General features: G+C 46.2%; 1 protein-coding gene across 1 annotated transcript in view; it reads right to left on the bottom strand.

Moving 5' to 3' along the window:
• Positions 1–922: 922 nt before the first annotated feature.
• The window catches only part of ERH (ERH mRNA splicing and mitosis factor), a 29888-nt gene continuing 9354 nt past the window's right edge, over positions 923–21456 (bottom strand). Inside the window, exons 3-5 of the mRNA XM_068133506.2 lie at positions 3452–3572; positions 2894–2991; positions 923–1234 (exon numbers count right to left, since the gene is read on the bottom strand). Of these exons, the coding sequence (XP_067989607.1) occupies positions 1185–1234; positions 2894–2991; positions 3452–3572 (269 nt within the window). The 3' untranslated portion in view covers positions 923–1184. The remainder of the gene's footprint in view (positions 1235–2893; positions 2992–3451; positions 3573–21456) is intronic.

The following is a 21456-nucleotide window of genomic DNA, read 5'->3' as shown; positions in this document are numbered from 1 at the left end:
GAACTTGCCAAAAGCTTGAAGACCGAGTGAGGGAATGAATATGAAATTGATGAAGACATCACATAAATAAAATAATAAACTCTGCAACAACATCTGTTATCCTGCTTGTACCGTGGGCACGGCATAAAAGCATGCACTCTCCAAGGTGGAGAAGCTGATATAAGTTAATTTGACAAGTAAGCTATCAAAATGGTCAGTTAGGGTTGACAATATTTTCCATTTGTAGAACTCTTTCCTAAATGCATCCGATGCACGCACTTGTTATGCTATGAACAATATGGGAATGATTTAGTTTGTCAGGCTGAAGTTTGTAAAAGGTTTGAGATTTTTACAATAAGCTTATCTGCCATGGTGGTAAAGACTGCTGTCCAATTCTGGACAAATACAAGTTGAAAGATATCTAAATCACCAACTCCCTTCAGCTTTCAGACTTTGGTTGCGTGCCTTGATATATTTTGGCATCTGGCTGATCTGAAAAGATAGGTAACTCAGGATGTGAATGAGATAAGGCTGGGGGCTTAACAGTTGAATATTGCATAGCATTCCTCGAGTTGGTGTGTGTCAAATTGTCAAATTTTGGATGCTGAGGTTCTTGTCTTCAAAGTCCAGAATAAAGCTGCTGTAATGCTCACTGAAACCAAAAATCTTGGTTACTGAAAAGATGTTCCAGTGATAGAGCGTAAACGGAAGAAAGAGCTGGAGACAAGTAGGAGGGACACTGAAAGTTATAAATGGCAGTCATATGGGGGAAGCGACGATCAGCGAAAGGAAAGGGAGGTCAGTGAATAAAGGCTGGACAAGTCGCTTGTATCCGAAGAGTAGGAGTGAGTTGAAGCTGGATAAAATGCAACAAAATAATGTATTTTGACATCAAACGTCATTTGTCTGCTTTTTTTCAAGTACAAGGCCAAGACAAACAAAACATTGTTTGGGAAATATTTAATATATTCAATAATCTGCTTTTGTATACAGAATTGATGCTCATGGAAGAACAAAATAGAGGATAGACGAGGTAACGCACCGATAGTGTGATGGTGCTGGGGAAACAACCGCAAACAAACAGGCAGGTGAATGAACGAGAGAGAAGAGGAAAGAGGAGACAGATAAGGGGGAGAGGAGAGACAGAGGGAAATGGAAGACAGACAGTGGTCTGAAGAACTCCTTCATCTTACTGACTGCCTGGTTCAATGGCCATCCGGTTCATCAGCTGGGAACTTGCAAGAGAGAGATAAACCTGCAAGTAAGAGGGTTGGGTGTAGGGAGGGTCAAGGGGGGTTAAAAATAAACAAAACAAAATCACAGGGAGAGGTGGAAGATAACGCGAGATCGTGGTACTGCTGACATGAAGCCCCCCTCCCCGCCCCGGTACTGAAAAGAGGAGCCAAGGAACTAAATGAATAAGCTAGTTTTCGGACGACACGAGGTGACGCCGTTAATGTCAAAATTGTATGAAAATTGTAATAAATGTGACAAGACTAACAAATGGACGAGAAAAGACAACGCTTGGCTGTGAGAAGCACACAAGAAATATCCTCTGTCCCTGCATTTACATATTGCATCAATTAATTGTTGTAATCACTTTCGAAGACTTGAATCGTTTTCCTCCAAAATTCAAGCACCTTGTTATTTTGGTCGTAATAATACATCTTAAGATTAAATTTGCCGTACTGTACTTGGAAGGTTTGCAAAGTTAACTATTTCTGCAAAAATGCTGAGATTTCACTTACATCCCCCCCACCCGCTCACTCCCCCTCACCCCTCTGTCTTCTCTTCTATAGCAACCAATCGCTTCCGGCAATCCAAATAGCATTTTTTAAAAAGGAAAATACGGTGCAAATCCACATTAAAAACTCAAATATCAAAGAACGGATATGTGGTTTGTTAAAAAAAAAAAAAAAAAAAAAAAAATAAATGAAAATATTTTTAAAATGTATATCAGAACCGACAGTGATGGGCACCTCATTGAACTTTGGCAAAAAAATACAAATAACTTTTGCTTTTTTTTATTGAAAACAACGTTTGTACAGCTCGGTGTGAAGCAACAGACACTGCCAAAAAAAGAAAAACTTTCCAATTTCAGGGCAGGGAAAGGATAAACCAATGGGTGCCTTATTCATCAGCCAAACTACAAGGACGTCCACACGTCTTGTTAACCCTCGTTGGCAAACAACATTCCACGTTGTGATCCAGGCCGGCAACTGACGGACAAGAGCGATTAACGAATACAAGAGCGATTAACGAATACAAGAGCGATTAACGAATACAAGAGCGAGAGCGATGGCTGTCATAAAGAACTGGTGGAAATTCCCAGAACTCTGGTTATGTCCATGTTTTGGTACTTCTGCTGGGAGTCGTGTTCATGAGGTTAGTTTGTGTTGGGAGTAAAGACAGCAATACGTACACGCCCGTGGCAATGAAAATAGATGAAATAAATTTCAAAAGGATTGAAAAATTAAAAAAAAAAATTAAATCGTGCAGACAAGACATCTGGACCAGCTTGTTATATAATGCATGCAAATGTGGTTATTCGATTCCATACTCGCACTGAGGTTCAACAGTCGGTATTGAATCTGGCGAGCAAAATAACAAAATAAAACTTTTGCTCATTGTACTTCCACATGAGAAAAAGTGTGACATTTGCAAAACGCATTTGCATCGTCTCCGCCACGAACATGAGTGATTCACTGGTGTGTTAAAAGCAAGGAAAAAGGACTTTTAACATCACATCCAAACTTGGGATCAGTCAGAAACAGAAGCTCGTTTTTAACCAAAATGCTTTTAAACAGCTTACAAGCAACAAAGCCCTACAAACACAAAAGCCACAATAATTCAACATCCGCCTCCGCAACCTTTCGACACAAGAAAATATCAAAAGTGTCAGGGGTTCACTTGCTCGAGGCCTGTTGTGCCTGTCTCCTCAGCTGAATGTAGATCTTCTCTTTCATCCAGTCCTTGTTGTACGGCTGGTAGGTCTGCGTGTCCGCTCGGTAACTGCCAAAATGACCCAAGTTTGCAGCAAGTTAAACCCGCATCAAGACACCAACGACCGACGTCATTAACAAAAAGCATACAATGCCCTCTTCCATGTTAGTGCATGTGCATGTGACAGAACCGTGATGACGAGCACACAAAATCGAGACGGAGCAGCAAAGTTTACGAAATGCGATCGGATATATGCCATTTTGAGACAAGGTAAAATATTTCGCATGCATTATAAAAAAAAAATGTATTACCATTTACAAGAACCCATTCCCAAGGAGCCATGGGTGCGAATGGCATAATGTGAGGAGGAAAAAATGAAAAGCCAAATATTCAATTATTTTTCAATTTCAAAACAAAAAGTGGAAATCTGGCACGTGTGAAAGGTGCAGCATTAGATCTCAAAGTTGTGAAAAGCCTTTTCACCTTCTAGAAAAGATCCCCCATTATTCCAAGACAATTCCTGACTTACACAAGACAGCTCAGGTCCGCCAACTCGTCGATGAAGTCAAATAGCTGGCTTATGTCATACGTAATGGATGGGCTGTTCGGGTTCATTCTCTTTAGATGTTCCTCGTAAATCTTGCAAACACCTAGTGGAAAATGAATAGGACAAACACCATGAGATATACAGACGTATCATGCAGTTTATATATATATATATTGTTGTGCGATTCCCTCCCAGTTAACACCAGGAGTCACGGATGGCCAATAGCGAGCTTTTAACTCCGAAGGCGATGATCAAATGCGGATTTCACTCCATATGCGCAGGAGGAAGAAAGAAGAAGAGGAGGCTGAAGAGCTTACCTGAGCGATCCCGCCAGGCAGTCTTCAACCTGTGGAAAATAAACTCACGAAACCGGATTTACAAATGTACAGAAAATAACGAAAGGATTTATTAAAAGAACTGCCGACAACAAGAAAAGCGACGGTAAACTAAATTCCTAAACGGGATCCTCCACACCAGACTTGAACACAGACGAAGGGATAAAAGAACGTTGTAAAATAAAAACGTGTGGTTTATCGTGCAATTAGCTCTGATCAGCTCATGAGGTCTCGGGGTCGTCAAAATCGTCCGGGGCGCTGGCGACGTTGCGTGTGAAGCGCGCGCGTTGGCACGAAACTAGGCCAAGTTGCGCCTGTTCGCGCTGCAGCGCCGTACACTCGGAGAACCGCAGTTCCCGGGATGCGGGCTCTTCCCGTTCCCTCTGCACGTCTCCCGGTGGCGTCTTCAACACGGTGGTCCAAGCACAAGAGCGCGAGGGAGCAGAAGCAAGGGAGCAAGAGGGCAAGAGCGAGGAAGGCAAGAGAACAAGACAGAAAAATGTCGGCCCGATAGTTCTTTTAACGTGGGATCCTCACGTCATCAGCGCTTCTCCACCAATCAGCGCACCGCTTCTTGCTTGCCTCTGACGTCATCGGTGGTCCTTGCCAATCGGCGCTCTGCTTCCTCTTCAGCGTTCCTTCCACCAATCAGCGGGTAGCTTCTTGCTCCGCCCTGGCCAATCACGAGTCCCTTCTTACCCCGGCCTTCCCATTGGTCAACTCCCGCCCAATCCTTTGTTTTCACTGACGTCACAAATTACCCATCTCGCATTGTGCGGCGGCCATTTTGATACCCAAGCTAATCTGTCCGTGTGCGCTGATATTGATTTGTTGCGTTGGTTTATGGTGAATGCGGATCGCAAAAAGTCTGTTTTATAAAGTAATTTTGTTTGTTTTGTCACGTTCATGTGGAGTGTGGTGCCATCTAGTTTATATTACGTATTGTTGCCCAACAAACACAGAACATTCGGTTTAAGTTTGCCGTGGACCAGTGAACTGGTGAACACCTGGGCAGTGGGTCAACCTGCAACCAACTACCTGTAGAACAGACTTGGAGTGTACGTAAGGATACGGTAGATCCAGGCTTGAGTATGGCTAGCAGTGCGAGTGCCAACCTTGGCTACCAAGAGACGCTCTCCCCGGACGTTCTTGTTCGTTACAAAGAGAAGATTTCTGTCATTGGGTGTGACCCTTATGGTCTATCAAATGATCAATTTGAGAAGAATGTGAGCAAGTGGCCTCAGGTGACCCACATCGACGTGATCAACTACCTGTTGTTCAGCAAATCGGCCTATACCAAAGATGAGTTGAAGAAGTATAAATCCCTCGAGGCATACAAGTTGTACCAAGATGGATGGGTGCGACAAATCCTACACAAAGAACTGAATGACGTCCACTTGATTCGATCCAAGGTATTAATATATTAAACAAACATGTATTTTTTAAAGCTGCTTGTGTTAATGTTATGGACCTGATTGATTAAGTGCCCTCCATTTGTTCAAAAACCACTGCAGTTTTAAGCTGTGCATGCATGTGTGCATACTTTGTAGACATGTGACGCACAGTGCGAAGTGAGTGCCACCATGTGTGCTTTGTGCGTATGGCCATAAGTCATCACCTATATTTATCATGTAAGCCCCCCATTCCTCGCCTACCCCCCATTCCTCGCCTACCCCCCATTCCTCGCCTACCCCCCCCTTCCTCGCCTACCCCCCATTCCTCGCCTACCCCCCATGTAAACATGTTCTTACTTACTGTTAACAAAATGCTCGGAGCAGACAGGTGTGCGATCCCACTGTGATTCTGTTTGGATGTCACTGCGATTGATGGCAGCCTTCCACAAACGCCGCCTCTCTTCACTTAAATTTCTTGTTTCCTCACCCTGATTCAGTAGAAGTTTGGGCGTTTTGTAAAACTTAACTCCTGGCCTAACGCCTGGCCTGTTTGAACAACGAAATACGCCGCAAATTGGCATGACTGGTCGTGAACAAAAACTATTTAATGTGAATCCGCTGACGACGTTGTTTGAGAGGGTATCAAAATGGCCGAGGTGTCCCAGGGTGCCCTGCGCGCTTGCTCCGATGACGTCACAAGAAAACAAAGAATAGCGAGTTGCTTCTTGCTCTGCCCTGGCCAATCATGGCTCCGTCGGGTGTGTCTTCGGCCTGCCTGTCTTCCGTGCCGATGTAGCTGGTGCGTCCAAACGGCCGTGGTCAGAACTGGCTTCCGGTTGGTTTTAGGGTTATTATGTAATGCAATTAATGGGCATTTCCTCACGAGTGTCGATGGTACGGTGCCAAAAGAGGACAGAGGATAAATCACATAGGGTAAGACTTACAAGGGATAATTTATCCTCATGCCCCAAGTGAGTTAACATGCCCCGCCCCCTCGTGACGGGGACGAAGATACACCTTACACCCATTCGAAGATACACCCATTCGGCTAAACAAAAATGACATGGCGATGGTTCTTACCCGACATCCGGAGCATGATACCTACACGTTCGGCTCAACAAAAATAACATGGTAATAGTTCTTATCACAATCATCGGAGCACCTACCTATACAAATCTACCTGACTACATATCAATACCCCACAAACATAACACAGCCTCCCCCCCTCCCCCCGGAGCCGTAGCCCCGCAATGTTCATTGCAGGCGCTACCATTCCCGTCTTACCACTTACCGACTCACTTAATTAACCTATGAAATAAATCAGGAGGGCTGTGGGAAGTGAGCCGAAGCTACTTACCTATTCTCCTTATCGTTCTACCCCCTTAAGCAACCATGCAAATATGTACAATCGTGGAATCCTTGGCCCTAACTCCTGGGGCAGGAAGAAAAACAACAACACGCAAACCTACTGTTACGTGCTCCTCCCCAAACCCCGGCCACGGTGTACCTCCGAGCCCCGAAAGGAGTCACGGCAGAAAGATGGGCTATTATGTGTACCAATGACCAATGGTGAAACCACACCAATCAGTTGTTACAAAAACCAAGTATTGTATTAAAACCACACAATAACAAGCGTTACGCCCAGGTCCCCCGTCGGTGAAGTGATGAGTTGACAAAGTAGAAGACGCAAGGCAGCCATCTTGGATTTTGACTTTCAATCCAATTTTCAATAGCGTTCTCCCTTATGCCTAGATACACCCACACACCAGATTAGAAGTTAGTAGTTCGTTTATTTTTCAAGATATTTCGCTCACAAGGTTCAGACATATATATGGTGGCGGCCATCTTGGATTTTGACGTGGCGACCCAATTTTCAATAGCGTTCTTCCTTATCCGTCGATACACCCACACACCAGATTAGACGTTGGTACTTCGCTTATTTTTTAAGATATTCCGCTCACAAGGCTCAGACATACATGGCGGTGGCCATCTTGGATTTTGACGTGGCAACCCAATTTTCAATAGCGTTCTTCCTTATCTGTCGATACACCCACACACCAGATTAGAAGTTGGTACTTCGCTTATTTTAAGATATTCCGCTCACAAGTTTCAGACATATATATATATGGTGACGGCCATCTTGGATTTTGACCTGGCGACCCAATTTGCAATAGCGTTCTTCCTTATGCCTAGATGCACCCACACACCAGATTAGAAGTTGGTACTTCGCTTATTTTTCAAGATATTCCGCTCAAGGTTCAGACATATATATGTCAGGTCGCAGATTTGTTACTGCTTAATGCTCTGTTATAGATGTCGTTTGGCTAATATGTTATGTTATAAATGCTGTTTAAAAATGCTATTTCATAAAGTTAATAAAAGGTTGCCGCTTTGCTATAGTTTAAAATGAGAAAATACTCGCTTCATCCGTGCTGAACAGATGGCCTCGTTGGATACGTGCGCCCCTTGAAGGCTAGATAAGCCTAGTCATAAACTTTCTCCCTTCTCCGCAGACGGCGCCTCAAGCCGCGGGCAGGAAAATGGATTATATGCGCGTGGAATGTGTAACTTTACGTAGGATGCTTGGATCGTAGGCATAAACCTTTTGATAAACTGTTAAAAACATTAACTATATTTTGTATAATCACAGTGACGCTTGAGTTACGATAAATATGCTTTGAATTTAAGTTTAAATGAGAAATGTGAACTGAAAGGTACATTTAACACCTGGAACTCATCAGAACGACCTCATACACTTTATGGTCTTATCAGGACCAAGAATGCAATCCCCCTTCGGTGAGTTATATTTTCTGTCACCTCGGAGCCTTGAAACCACATCTGGTCCGGATCCTGACGGTGCGTGCTTCACTCCCCCAAGATGAAAGGACGGATGACGGTGGGGGCTCGGCCCACGGGGGATGACGGTGGGAGGAACTTTCGCCAGTTTCTTTGTCCTCTCGGAGATTCCCTGATAAAGCGTGTCCCTATATAAATGAACTGTGAATCAATGTATTTTCAGGAAGGTAGACATGGCATGACGGTGGTTCGTGCTGTAGACGTCTCCGTTTCCTCCAGATCTGTATTAATTGGTATTTAATAAAGATTCGCCATTCTCAATCTGTTGGTGGACTTCTGTTACGATCAAGGAGTTTGTTCCCCACATATATATATGGTGGCGGCCATCTTGGATTTTGACGTGGCGACCCAATTTTCAATAGCGTTATTCCTTATGCGTAGATACACCCACACACAAGATTAGAAGTTAGTAGTTCGTTTATTTTTCAAGATATTTCGCTCACAAGGTTCAGACATATATATAGTGGCGGCCATCTTGGATGTTGACGTGGCGACCCAATTTTCAATAACGTTCTTCCTTATGCCTAGATACACCCACACACCAGATTAGAAGTTGGTACTTCTCTTATTTTTCAAGATATTCCGCTCACAAGGTTCAGACAAACATGGCGGCGGCCATCTTGGATTTTGACGTGGTGGCCCAATTTTCAATAGCGTTCTTCCTTATGCGTAGATATTGCCTGTCGTAAGAGACGACTAAGAGGGTTGGCGTCAGGAAGGGCATCCGGCCATAAAAACATTGCCTCAAAAAGAGAACCATGACAATCACAAGTACATATGGGCAGGGTGCAGCCCGAAGTGGAGATCGGTTTCTGAGGTTTGGGACATGGAATGTGGGGACAATGACAGGGAGATAGCAAGGGGGTTAACAAGGAGAGATGCAGAAAATAGGGCAAAATGGAGAAGATTGTCATGGGGACCGCAAGGCTAACCCCCGCTCTAGCAGGGAACATGGCCTTAAAATGCATGTTGTTGTTGTTGTTGTTGTCTTATGCGTAGATACACCCACCCACCAGATTAGAAGTTAGTAGTTCGTTTATTTTTCAAGATATTTCGCTCACAAGGTTCAGACATACATGGCGTCAGACATACATGGTGGCGGCCATCTTGGATTTTGACGTGGGTTGCACCCACACACCAAATTAGAATTCGGTCCTTCGCTTACGCACGCACGCATGCACGCACGCCCGCCTGCACAGAGGGGAAAACCATAGTCCCCCTTTCGCTCCGCGGTGCGACGGGGGACAATAACAAGTAACGCACGTACAAGAAAACCTCACTTGCACAGCAAGCACCATATAATTTCTATGATGGTACCACCAATTTCCTGAATCAATAACTCACGGTATTCCCACGTGAGCAATCGGTAACATCCCCCAAAGTCACTGTCACGATACCAGGCCAAAGTCGATCCCCTTGGCTCTCGCGATCACAAGAAAAGTTCGTACTGAGACCTGAACCCAGAATGGCTAACAGTCAACGCTGCAGAAGAGCCGCTTGGTGAGGTGTCGGGCTGACGTCCGTCCGGTAAAAGTTCACCCAAAAGGCGACTGGGAATTCACACCTTCGGTTCACCAGACAATGACACTGACATGAACGATCAGCGGCTCCCAAGCAGAGAACCGCGAATTCCCAAGCGAAATCCACGACACACACGAGAACCAGGCGAATGGCTGGTGCGAAGTGAAATGGCTGGTGCGAAGTGAAATGGCAGACGGGTCGGTAATTGAGGTGTACTTGCTCTCCAGCGATGATTCACTTTCGGAACCAAAAGCAAAACCCGTCACGCAGGTTTATCTGCCACAGCAATAACGGCACTGTCACAGGAATCCCTTTCCCGGGGAAACCAATATTCGCTCGTGACCAATGCCCACCAGCGTCCGCTCGACACCTCAAAGCAGATCGGCCTTCCTTTCTCGATCTCACTCGATCCGCTTCTTCTTCTTCCGGTTTCTCCCTCACCCATCTCGTTTTCCTTCTGAGATATTATTTTTACCTTTGAAGACAGTTATCTCAATTTCACACTCAAACTGTAACTAATAGTAGATGAAACTAAAAATGCTTCAAGTGGATGACAACCACAAAGACGGAAGTGACGAATCCGTAACACCTATCTTAACCACAAAACTTAACAATCAAAAATTTAAGAACATTTGTACAACCCCTTCCTACAGACCACGTCCCCCGATGGATGCCACAATACCCAACGTTACCTGTGGGGCCATCCCAATGCACCCCAAATTTCCACGGGCCCTGTCCTGGTGTTACAGTTAAGAGACATAGCTCGGTGGATTTCGCCCTCATTCATTCACATAAACCCATAACCACTCATACACATTCCAAAAATCATCAAAAACACAAAACCATTACAAAGCACGTATTTCACCCCCCCCCCCCCCCACAGGACCATGGCATAGATGTCAAAACACATGTGTGCGTTTCTACAAGGCAGCGGGGAGGTACCGTACAAGCGAGATGGTGGGGGCTCTTCAGGCTGTGGTTCCCACAGTTCAAAACAGAAGTCGCCCGACTTAAGACTTCTTCGCCCCCCCCCCGCCCCCCTTACTGATTGGCCCCATGACAGCCAAGCAGCTCCTTACGCTGTCATCCCACAAGGGGGGCGGGGGGGGGAGGGGGGTCTCTACACATCAAGCTCGGTCGTCTCAGGCTTCAGCCTCCATACAGCCTCATGGGTCGCCGGGAGTCTCTAACCCCAGGGCGCCCAAACAGACCCCCACCACCGACGGGCTCCCAATTTCCAGACACCACTGGCTGCCAGGGGTAATTACCGCAGAGGGGGGCCACAGTCACCGCTCCTCCAGAGCTTGATCCGTACCTGCGGACACACACACCTTCCCCACCCACATAATCCACAAAAACATTTCCTCCCCTGCTGCCAATCAATTCTCAACCACATATTTCCAGAGAAGATGTCACCAAAAAGATTCTGCAATGACCTGCTTTCATGTGAAATCCCTCATTCACATTTTAACCATTTCCAAAACACAATAATCATCACTCGTACTCAATTTCCATTTCCATCCTCTCGACCACACAAAGACACAACACCTTTACACTTAAACAAACGCCACCCACAAGACACTGTGTAGCACACATTCTAATCTCCTCACCGGCCATGCCATCACTCTCACCCTCCCCCTACTCCAAATTACATGTCCCAATTTACATAAGCAAGTACTGAACCCCTGGGACAGGAAACATCAAGGTCTTACCTCTACCTTGATGTGCAGATATTTGCCGGTTGGTCAGGTCCAAGAGTGCCATCCACCCTACAAAATCCCAAATTTATCCCATGGGACCATTCCAATTCTTCCAAATTGCTCTTTTATCCCTACTGTACTGGCAAGTATGTGGATCTGCCTCCTACGGTGACCTTTACTACACAACTACATTTGACTACGACAGCTCCACAAATCACAACAGGACATCTGCGGAAAATCACTCTCACCATCATGTTCCACAGATGCCCAAATGGTTGTCCGGAAGGCTATAACCATCCCTGTCCATGTGGTTCAACCCGCGTCCATAGACCAGCACAGGATGGCAGGTCAACACATGCTGGCTGTCCCAGAGTCTCAGGGAGAGGCTGTTAGGCCGCATGCCCGGGCAGTCACAACATCAGGCCCATGTTGGCCGTCCGCGGTGCCGCCACCAAAGCGTGACCCACAACACCTCCCCCTAGTGGTCCTCATTATACACCATACCAGGTACCTGTGAGAAACCACCTCGGACCCCCGGAGGTCTTAACCCCCACCAGGGGACCAATTCCCACCACGGCTGCTCCAAATCAAATTCCCATTTCAATTTAAATTTCAGTTTCTTTTAAAAAAAATTTGGCCTCGTGTGCCAAACCGCAGCTGCAGGTGACAACCCCTTCCTCGGGTTCTTCTGTCCCTCCCTGCAGCTGATCCAAATTCCCTATGGGGACCAGTTCTTCCAAGGCTCTATCTCCCGACTCTTCCATGTCCAAATCCAGCACGGAGCCAAAACACTCCCCCTGCTGTGTATCTAATTTCGGAGCCTCTTGTACCCAATCGTGGTTCGAGGTGAGGGTCCCATCGGTCACCTTATCCTCCTCCTCGGACCGACTCAATTCAACCCCCAAACTCCCTTGCACTCGGTCAACCTCTTTCTCGATGGTACTGTCACAGGTATTCAGCTGCTGTGTCAAATCATCCACATAATTATCACCCCCAATCAATTCGGGCCCCAACAGGCCTTCATCAATAAATACCCGGTCCGGTTCCATCACACAGACCTCCAACATTCTTACCTCCTGCTGCCCCGCACCACCGTGCTGGTGCTGCACAATTCCAAATTCTGCCCCCCGTTGGTGTATTGTGACATCCACTCCGCCCCGATATCCTTCCAGGTCTTTCTCCATCAAACATTCCCCATTTAAATTTGAGTTTCCCCTATTTACATCGAACACTACCCATTTACCTCCAAACATGCCGTATTTACATTTTCCCTCTCCAAACATGCTGTCTCCGCGCGTTTTAATTCAAATAATGTTGCAATTCCCTGCTCCTGTGCCCCATGTCTATCAGACTGGGTTGTACCCTTTTCAATTTCCAATGCCATCTCTTCCCCTGCTACTTTGCCAATTCATTCCCCCAGGTCTTGTGTTATTCCCTCAATGTTTCCTTCCAATCGCTCAGTACCTCCCCTTATTATCCTTCTCATTTCTTCATAATGGCCATTCATTTTGCTATTCAATCCATTTATTTTATTCAATATTTGCATATTCTGTATAGTGTATACGAACCTAACCCCCGCTCTAGCAGGGAAAACGGCCTTAAAATGCATGTTGTTGTTGTGTTGTATTTGCATATACTGTATACATACATTTATACATATACGAGGTGTGTTCAAAAAGTATCCGACCTTTGTTCATAAAAAATACTCGTATCCAGATACAACAAACTTACGCTAATCTCCTTCAAAGTAGTCCCCTTGGGCTTGGGCGTGAATTTTTTCCCACCTGCAGAAGCTGTCATTCGACGGCAGACCGCCGATGAGTGTGGAAGTGTCAGTGAGCGCCGTCGGATTTTCGTTTTTGACAAAATGACGGAAAAACTTGAACAACGCTACTGCATCAAATTTTGTGTAAAGCTTGGCGATTCCCAAGTGGAAACGATCCGCAAGATTCAACAGGCCTTCGGGGACGAAGCAATGAGCACCACACAGATAAAGGAGTGGTACAACCGCTTCAAAGATGGCCGCACATCAGTGGAGAGTTCACAATGCAAATCACCATTTTGTGCAATGGAGTCGCACAAAATCACAATTGAGTCGCAATGTGATGTGTGCAATTGTCACAATGTCAAAGTGGATTTGCAAAATCAAATGTGAAAAATTCACATTTGTGCAATTGTCAAATCAATTTGTGTGCAAATTCACAATGGATTGTGAAATGTTGTCAATCACAATGCAATGTGAAAAACAATTGTGAAATTGTTTCACAAATCACACAATTTCCAATTCGACTTTCACAATGTGAAACAATGCACAATTCACAATCATTCGACGGTGATTGTGAATGGAGTCCATTGTGCTCCATTGTGAATTGCATTGTGAATTGTGAATCACAAATTCTCCATTGTGGAGAACACATTTGCATTGTGAATTGTCACATTGTGAATTGCAATTCACACATTGTGAATTGTGAATTTCACATGTGAATGTGAATTTTGCACACAAGTTGATTTGACAATTGCACAAATGTGAATTTTTCACATTTGATTTTGCAGATCCACTTTGACATTGTGACAATTGCACACATCACATTGCGACTCCATTGTGATTTTGTGACTCCATTGCACAAAATTGTGATTTGCATTGTGAACTCTCCACTGATGTGCGGCCATCCTTGAAGTGGTTGTACCACTCCTTTATCTGTGTGGTGATCATTGCTTCGTCCCCGAAGGCCTGTTGAATCTTGCGGATCGTTTCCACTTGGGAATCGCCAAGCTTTACACAAAATTTGATGCAGTAGCGTTGTTCAAGTTTTTCCGTCATTTTGTCAAAAACGAAAATCCGATGGCGCTCACTGACACTTCCACACTCATCGGCGGTCTGCCGTCGAATGACAGCTTCTGCAGGTGGGAAAAAATTCACGCCCAAGCCCAAGGGGACTACTTTGAAGGAGATTAGTGTAAGTTTGTTGTATCTGGATACGAGTATTTTTTATGAACAAAGGTCGGATACTTTTTGAACACACCTCGTACATATACATAAATACATATACTCAACATCAAAAGAAACTTATCAAATCATTAGGACACATTGAAATCCTCCATGCAAAAAATGAAAGATATTTGAACACAGAGGTAAAGTTCAGCTATCTTTACGAAACGTGTCAATAAACAAGAGGTTGCCTCAATCACAAAAAACAAAAAGCATGAACATCACAAGGGGTCATGCAACAAAAGTCACAGCACTGCAACACAAAGGCACGCACCTGAACAGTCAAAACAAAATGGCATAGGAATGGACACAACACTCCTAACAGTCAAGGACAGAATGACAGCAGTCCTCAATATCGTGTGTGTCCTCCCTGAGGTGTGATGCAGACTTTACACCTCCGACACATGCTCTGTACCAGGCGTCTGATGCGGTCCTGGGGGAGTCTGTCCCACTCCTCCTGCAAGCCTTGAATGAGCATTTGCCGAATGACAGCCGTTGATCCCCTCGATGCAAGACGTCAACCAAGCTCATCCCATAAATGCTCAATGGGATTGAGGTCAGGGGAATAAGGCCCTGGCATCACTTCAACACCCTGTTCCTGGAGGAAGTTTGTGGTCAGGCCAGCAGCATGGGGTCGAGCGTTGTCCTGCTGGAAAACTGCGATGTCAGGATGAGCCTGGAGAAATGGCAGCAGATGAGGTCTCAAAACTTAATCGACATAACGCGGACTAGTGAGATTGCCTTCGATGACGACCAGAGGTGTCCTGAAACGGGTGGAAATGCCGGCCCACACCATCACACTGTGTCCTCCCCAACGATTGATCTGGCGATTACAGCATGATGCATACCTTTCCCCACCTCTGCGCCAAACCCGTTGACGCTCATCAGCAGCATGGAGGCAAAATCTGGACCCATCGCTGAACAAGACTGCACTCCACTGTTGCTGTGTCCAGCGGCGATGCTGCAGACACCATCTTAGTCTGTTCCGCCAATGCACTGCGTTCAACACTGGACCTCTGCAAGGACGTCTTGCCACCAGGCCCCGACTTCTCAAGCACCTCCGCACAGTAGATACACTGATGCGGTTGTTGTGGCGACCTTTTATCACTGCAGCTGTTTGCGCCGCAGGGCAGAAACGATCACGAAGATGCTGCAGCACAATCCAGCGGTCTTGGTTTGGGGTGGTTACCCGTGGTCTTCCTCTTCATGGACCATCATTCACAATTCCAGTTTCACCGTAACGCCTGGCCAGGTTGGAAATTGCAGGCTGTGAGCATCCGAGACATTGGGCAATTGTTCGCTAGCTTACACCAGCCTCAAGCATCCCAATTGCCCTTAAACGTTGTTCAGCTGTCAGGCATGGCATCTGAATTTTCTTGTTGTTTTCCCTGTCAGAAGCCTCTAGAGTGACTATAGACAGCAGTAAATGAATGTCCAACCACGAGAACTGAAGGATTTCATTATGAGGATCATTATTTAAAGGGAAAGATCCCTATACAGAACCACTCAAGCATGCCATTGTTGATCAACCAGGTGATTGAAGTGAAGATCCCGTTACATAATCATTAATCAGCCATTACAATTGAAGAAATGTGTTTGTGAAGCTGCACATTTCAAAAAATGAAAGTGATAAGTTTCTTTTGATGTTCAGTATATACACACGTGACCAAAAGTATGTGGACACCCAAACATCACACATCTCATTCCAAATTCATGGGCATTAATATGCAGTTGTCTCCAGAGTCCACTGCTCCAGAGTCCAATAGCGGCGAACTTTACACCACTCCAGCCGACGCTTGGCATTGCGCATGGTGATCTTGGGCTTGTGTGCGGCTGCTCGGCCATGGAAACCCGCATACTTTTGGTCATGTAGTGTATCTACCTATACACATATATACATACACTACATAACCAAAAGTATGCGGACACCCCTTCTAATTAATGGATTTGGCTGTTTCGGCATCAAGCACACAGCCATACCATCTCCATAGACAAACATTGGCAGTAGAATGGGCTGTACTGAAGAGCTCAGTGACTCTCAACGTGGCACCGTCATAAGATGTCACCTTTCCAACAAGTCAGTTGGTCAAATGTCTGCCCTGCTAGAGCTGCCCCGGTCAACTGTAAATGCTGTTATTGTGAAGTGGAAACGTCGAGAAGAAACAACAGCTCAGCCGCGAAGTGGAAGGCCACACACGCTCGCAGAACGGGACCGCCGATGGCTGAAGCACGTAGCGTAAAAATGGTCTGTCCTCAGTTGCAACAGTCACTACCGAGTTCCAAACTGCCTCTGGAAGCAACGTCAGCACAACAACTGTTCGTCTGGAGCTTCATGAAATGGATTTCCATGGCGGCCAAGCAGCCGCACAGAAGCCAAAGATCACCATGCGCAATGCCAAGGGTCGGCTGGAGTGGTGTAAAGCTCAAAGCCAATGGACTCTGGAACAGTGGAAACGCGTTATCTTGAGTGATGAATCACGCTTCACCATCTGGCAGTCCGATGGACGAATCTGAGTTTGGAGGATGCCAGGCGAACGCTACCTGCCCAAATACATAGTGCCAACTGTAAAATTTGGTGGAGGGGGAATAATGGTCTGGGGCTATTTTTCATGGTTCAGGCTAGGCCACTTAGTTCCAGTGAAGGGAAATCTTAACACTACAGCATACGATGACATTCTAGACTAGACGATTGTGTGGTGGCAGTGATGGGGGCACTCAAATACTCCCAGCGCTGTTATGCCAGATGAGTATTTCCCCCCGCTATACCCTCCCAATCTTCTGGAGGGCAGTCTAAGACCATAAATGACATTTCCATTCCATGCCAGATGATCTCCCCGTGGGAGGTCCGTGCGGGGCGGGAAGGAGACAACAACACACAACATGCATTTTAAGGCCATGTTCCCTGCTAGAGCGGGGGTTAGCCTGTTCCCTGCTAGAGCGGGAAGGAGACATGTTTGTATATTGCCTCTCCGCTTCCTAACCAGCCACTATCGCTGTCAAAGCCAAAATTTGTAAACCTTTCTCCCTGGAATGAGTTGTTATTTTCTCCCAGTATCCTTGGCTCTCCCTCCCGAGGCTCCTCACTGTCTTGACCACCTCTGATCTCCCAGTATGGGATGAGGGGAGGGGGTGGGATGGTGTGGACTATGTATATGGCCGGGTGTGGCCGGAGAACTTTAAGATTTCGGTGTATGGCATCGAGGCAGTCTCTTGCGAGAGGGGGACTGTCCCCCTTGCTCATAGACTGAAATATTCCGTGCACATTATTACTCCGCCAGGGAGTAATGCATTCGATCGTGTGTGTGTGTGTGTGTGTGTGTGTGTGTGTGTGTGTGTGTGTGTGTGTGTGTGTGTGTATTGTTACCGATAGACTCCTAAACGGAGAGGCTCACGTACTTGATATTTGGCACAGACATGGCCATTGAGCCTGGGAAGAACATGGCCGACCTAAAAAAAAAAATTTCATAATATTTTTTTACCATATTTTTACCTCAGCGCATTTCTGCGAGGAATATTATGCACGGAATCTGACCGGTGGCAGAGCAGCGCACTGATTCGCTCAGAGCGATCACGTGATGTTCCTTGCCGCCATTAACTCAGTTACGCGTTCGCACGTATTTCAGAGCAAAAAGCGATTGCGTTTTTTCACATTTCAGCGAGGAACATTGCCATTCACACCACATAAGTTTTTTTTTCTTTCATCTTTAGATCCATATTTTTTTTCAGCGAGGAATATTATACACGGAATCTGAATCGGTGGCAGAGCAGCGCGCTGATTCGCTCATTCGCGCTCATTGATGACGATCACGATCACGTGATGACGTGATCACAAATGATGTTCGTGACGCGATCACGTGATGTTCCTTGCCGCCATAAACTCACAGCAAGTAGCATAGATTTTAGCATGATTAGCATGATTTAGCATAGATAGTAGCATGTTTCACATAGATATTTTTTCAGCGAGGAATATTATACACGGATTCTGACCGGTGGCAGAGCAGCGCGCTGATTCGCTCAGAGCGATCACGTGATGTTCCATCCCCGCCGCCAGTTGGCTTCACTTTTCACTGAGTATGAGCGTTCTATATATTTTCAATTCAGTGCGCCCGACTCCGCTCACGTACTTGATTTGTGGCATAGACATGGCCATTTGGGCCTTCACGGTGTAATTTGTGCGAGGGAGGAGGGGGGAGGGGGAGGGATTAGCAGCAGAAGCAGAAGCCCCCGTCCTCCGAGCTTTCCGTCCTCCCCCTCCCCCTTCCTTCCCCCTCCACCCTACCCCCTCCCTTTTTCCCCCTCCCCTCCTCCCCCCCTTCTCCTCCCCTCCACCCTCCCCCCCTTCTCCTCCCCCTCCCCCCCTTCTCCTCCCCTCCCCCCCTTCTCCTCCCCTCCCCCCCTTCTCCTCCCCTCCCCCCCTTCTCCTCCCCTCCCCTCCCCCCTTCTCCTCCCCTCCCCTCCCCCCCTTCTCCTCCCCTCCCCCTCCCCCCTTCTCCTCCCCTCCCCTCCCCCCCTTCTCCTCCCCTGCCCCCTTCTCCCCTCCCCCCTTCTTCTCCCCCCTCCCCCTCCCCCCCTCTTCTCTCCCCTCCCCCCCCCCTATTCTCCCCCTCCCCCCCCCTCCTCCTCCTCCTCCTCCTCCTCCCCCCGTTCCCCTCCCCTCCCCTGCCCTCCCCTCCCCCGCCCGGCAATACCGGGTACTTCTGCTAGTTCTGTAATAAACCTCTTGTAAACAGTTCCAGTGCATCCTGGGTTCCTTCCTGGGGAGAAGGGGAAACGGGGGTGCTGACTGCTGCCCCCACAATTGTGCGCTTCCAACTTTGTGGCAACAGTTTGGGGAAGGCACTTTCCTGTTTCAGCATGACAATGCTCCCGTGCACAAAGCGAGGTCCATACAGAAATGGTTTGTCGAGATCAGTGGAAGAACATGACTGGCCTGTACAGAGCCCTGACCTCAACCCCATAGAACACCTTTGGGATGAATTGGAACGCCGACTGCAAACCAGGCCTAATCGCCCAACATCAGTGCCTGACCTCACTAATGCTCGTGGCTGAATGGAAGCAAATTCCCGCAGCAATGTTCCGACATCTAGTGGAAAGCCTTCCCAGAAGAGTGGAAGCTGTTATATCAGCAATGGGGGTAACAACTCCATATTAATGCCCATTATTTTGGAATGAGATGTTTGATGTTCGGGTGTCCACATACTTTTGGTCATGTAGTGTAGTGTATGTTCAGTGTTTAGAGCAGAGGTAATGGATAGGATCAACAGAACGTTGTTAGTCGTTTGCTAAGCACCATGGGAAGAAAGAAGCCATCGTCCTGGGAGTTAACCTTTCGTTTTGGGACTCCCGTGTTTCCGACGAAGGGTTAATGCCAAACACGTCAGCTCCCATTTGATCCTCACGGCATTAAACAAACTTCGATCCATCGTTCTAACTGTCTGCAAACACAGAACGATGCTATCCTTCATGGACTAGTTTTCCCATTCCAATTTATGGTAGATGTAGTTTTATGAAACTGTGCAACTATAAAGTTCATAGAAAACCTTACCCCATGTAGTCTTGAGAAAAAAAAGGACATGGGAAGGGCTTTTAAATTTGCTTTTCAAAGTATTGCTTTTCCAAGCACTATCTGTATTTCCTATGACCAACCATTTTGTCTGGATCTTCATATGCCCTAACGCTGAGAGAGCGAGCGGCAAATTTGATTGCTCGAGATGGTGGAAAATGGCGTCATATTTTGTCTAAGTATTGTGAAAGGGAATGTTTTTGAAAGAGCAAAGAAAGTGGATTGTGTTCGACATTGTTCAAGTATATAATTACATTAAATAAAAGGGAATTTTTAAAGGTTGTAGGAAAAAAACGGATGCAGTCTTTTTCAATTTACACAACCTTATTAGTCCCCTACTGGTTTTACCGGAGGGGACGATGTTTGCTGTCCGTCCATCTGTCTGTCTGTCTGTTCGTCCCACCTGTGGTTTTCCAGACATTTTTCCCATACCTTCTAACATATTCAACTGAAACTTGGTGCAAGGCTTTATCATGATAAGTTACAGAACAAGTTTGAGGTTTGGAGTGTTTCACCAATTCTTCACGGAGTTATGCCCTTTTTGGGGTTTGAACATATCACATTATACATGGGTCAGTTTTGCTGATTTTTTTTCCCCTTATCCTTTAAACATATTGAACTGAAACTTGGGAGGGGATGTGGATTGCACAGCAATTCGCGGTCTTGTTTAACATGTTACATTCGTTCTGTTTGTGTCCTTTATGACGTCCTTGAAAACAGTAAGATTCCTGTTTGGAATGATTTTCAATTTTGTTTGACTGCCAAATAGTTAGAGAGACTAATAAATTCATCTCACTCCTCTCAGTGCGTGCACGATCAGGACAAATTCAAAAAAAGGCATACATAATGTCACAACTCTGGGCAGCAGTTTGTGACACCAAGGATGGAGCTCATAATTAGGCTCAAGTACGAATTGATTCGTTTTTGGTGAAGAATCAGATTTGATTCCTTTTGGATGCCCCTCATACATAATACTCAGGTCAAAACCCAAAACAAACAAAAATGACAACTTTGGACCCACATCCCATTTTAATTCCCCTTCTTGCAACCACCTTCCCTCCCTCACTCTTCCCTTTCTCATCTCGATACCCCTGGAGCTATAACCAAGATGACACAACCTTCAGCACTGAATGTATACAGTCCTTGATGGCCACGGTGGTGTGGTTCACTCCAGCATTAGATTACTTTTTATGGGAGCGAGAGGGATCAGGTTTTGTGCATCATGCAGTCCCCTCTTTCAGAGCATGCTCAGCAATTTACAGCATAAACCGAACTACTAAATCTATGTTTGGGTATGACAAATTGCAGCTCACAGATACAAGTGCAAGTTGGACACGTCACAGCACTGTCTGTTTGGTGGATTGCCCCAGATCCTTCACCAAATTTCAGTAGGCGACACTCATTCCCAACGTGATGAATAGTCCGATCTGAGCGACCACAGTCAAATGCTTGGCCGTCATTGAAATTCCATTTGTGGAGGTTGTGATGTCCATGCATGGAGAGTACAAATCCTGTTGAGCAGACCAGTGTTTCTGGGAGAAGTTGAAACCTGGAGGCTCTTCTGTCGTTATCACTCACCTGTTCTTTGTTAGCAATGCTGTTGTCTGGCCAGAGATTGTGCCACTTGTC

This window comes from Myxine glutinosa, chromosome 1 (assembly GCF_964187855.1).
Source record: "Myxine glutinosa chromosome 1, kmMyxGlut1.1, whole genome shotgun sequence".
In the NCBI taxonomy this organism is placed as follows: Eukaryota; Metazoa; Chordata; class Myxini; order Myxiniformes; family Myxinidae; genus Myxine; species Myxine glutinosa.
The sequence above is the reverse complement of the archived record's forward strand: the minus strand, read 5'-3'. Positions and strand labels throughout refer to the sequence as shown.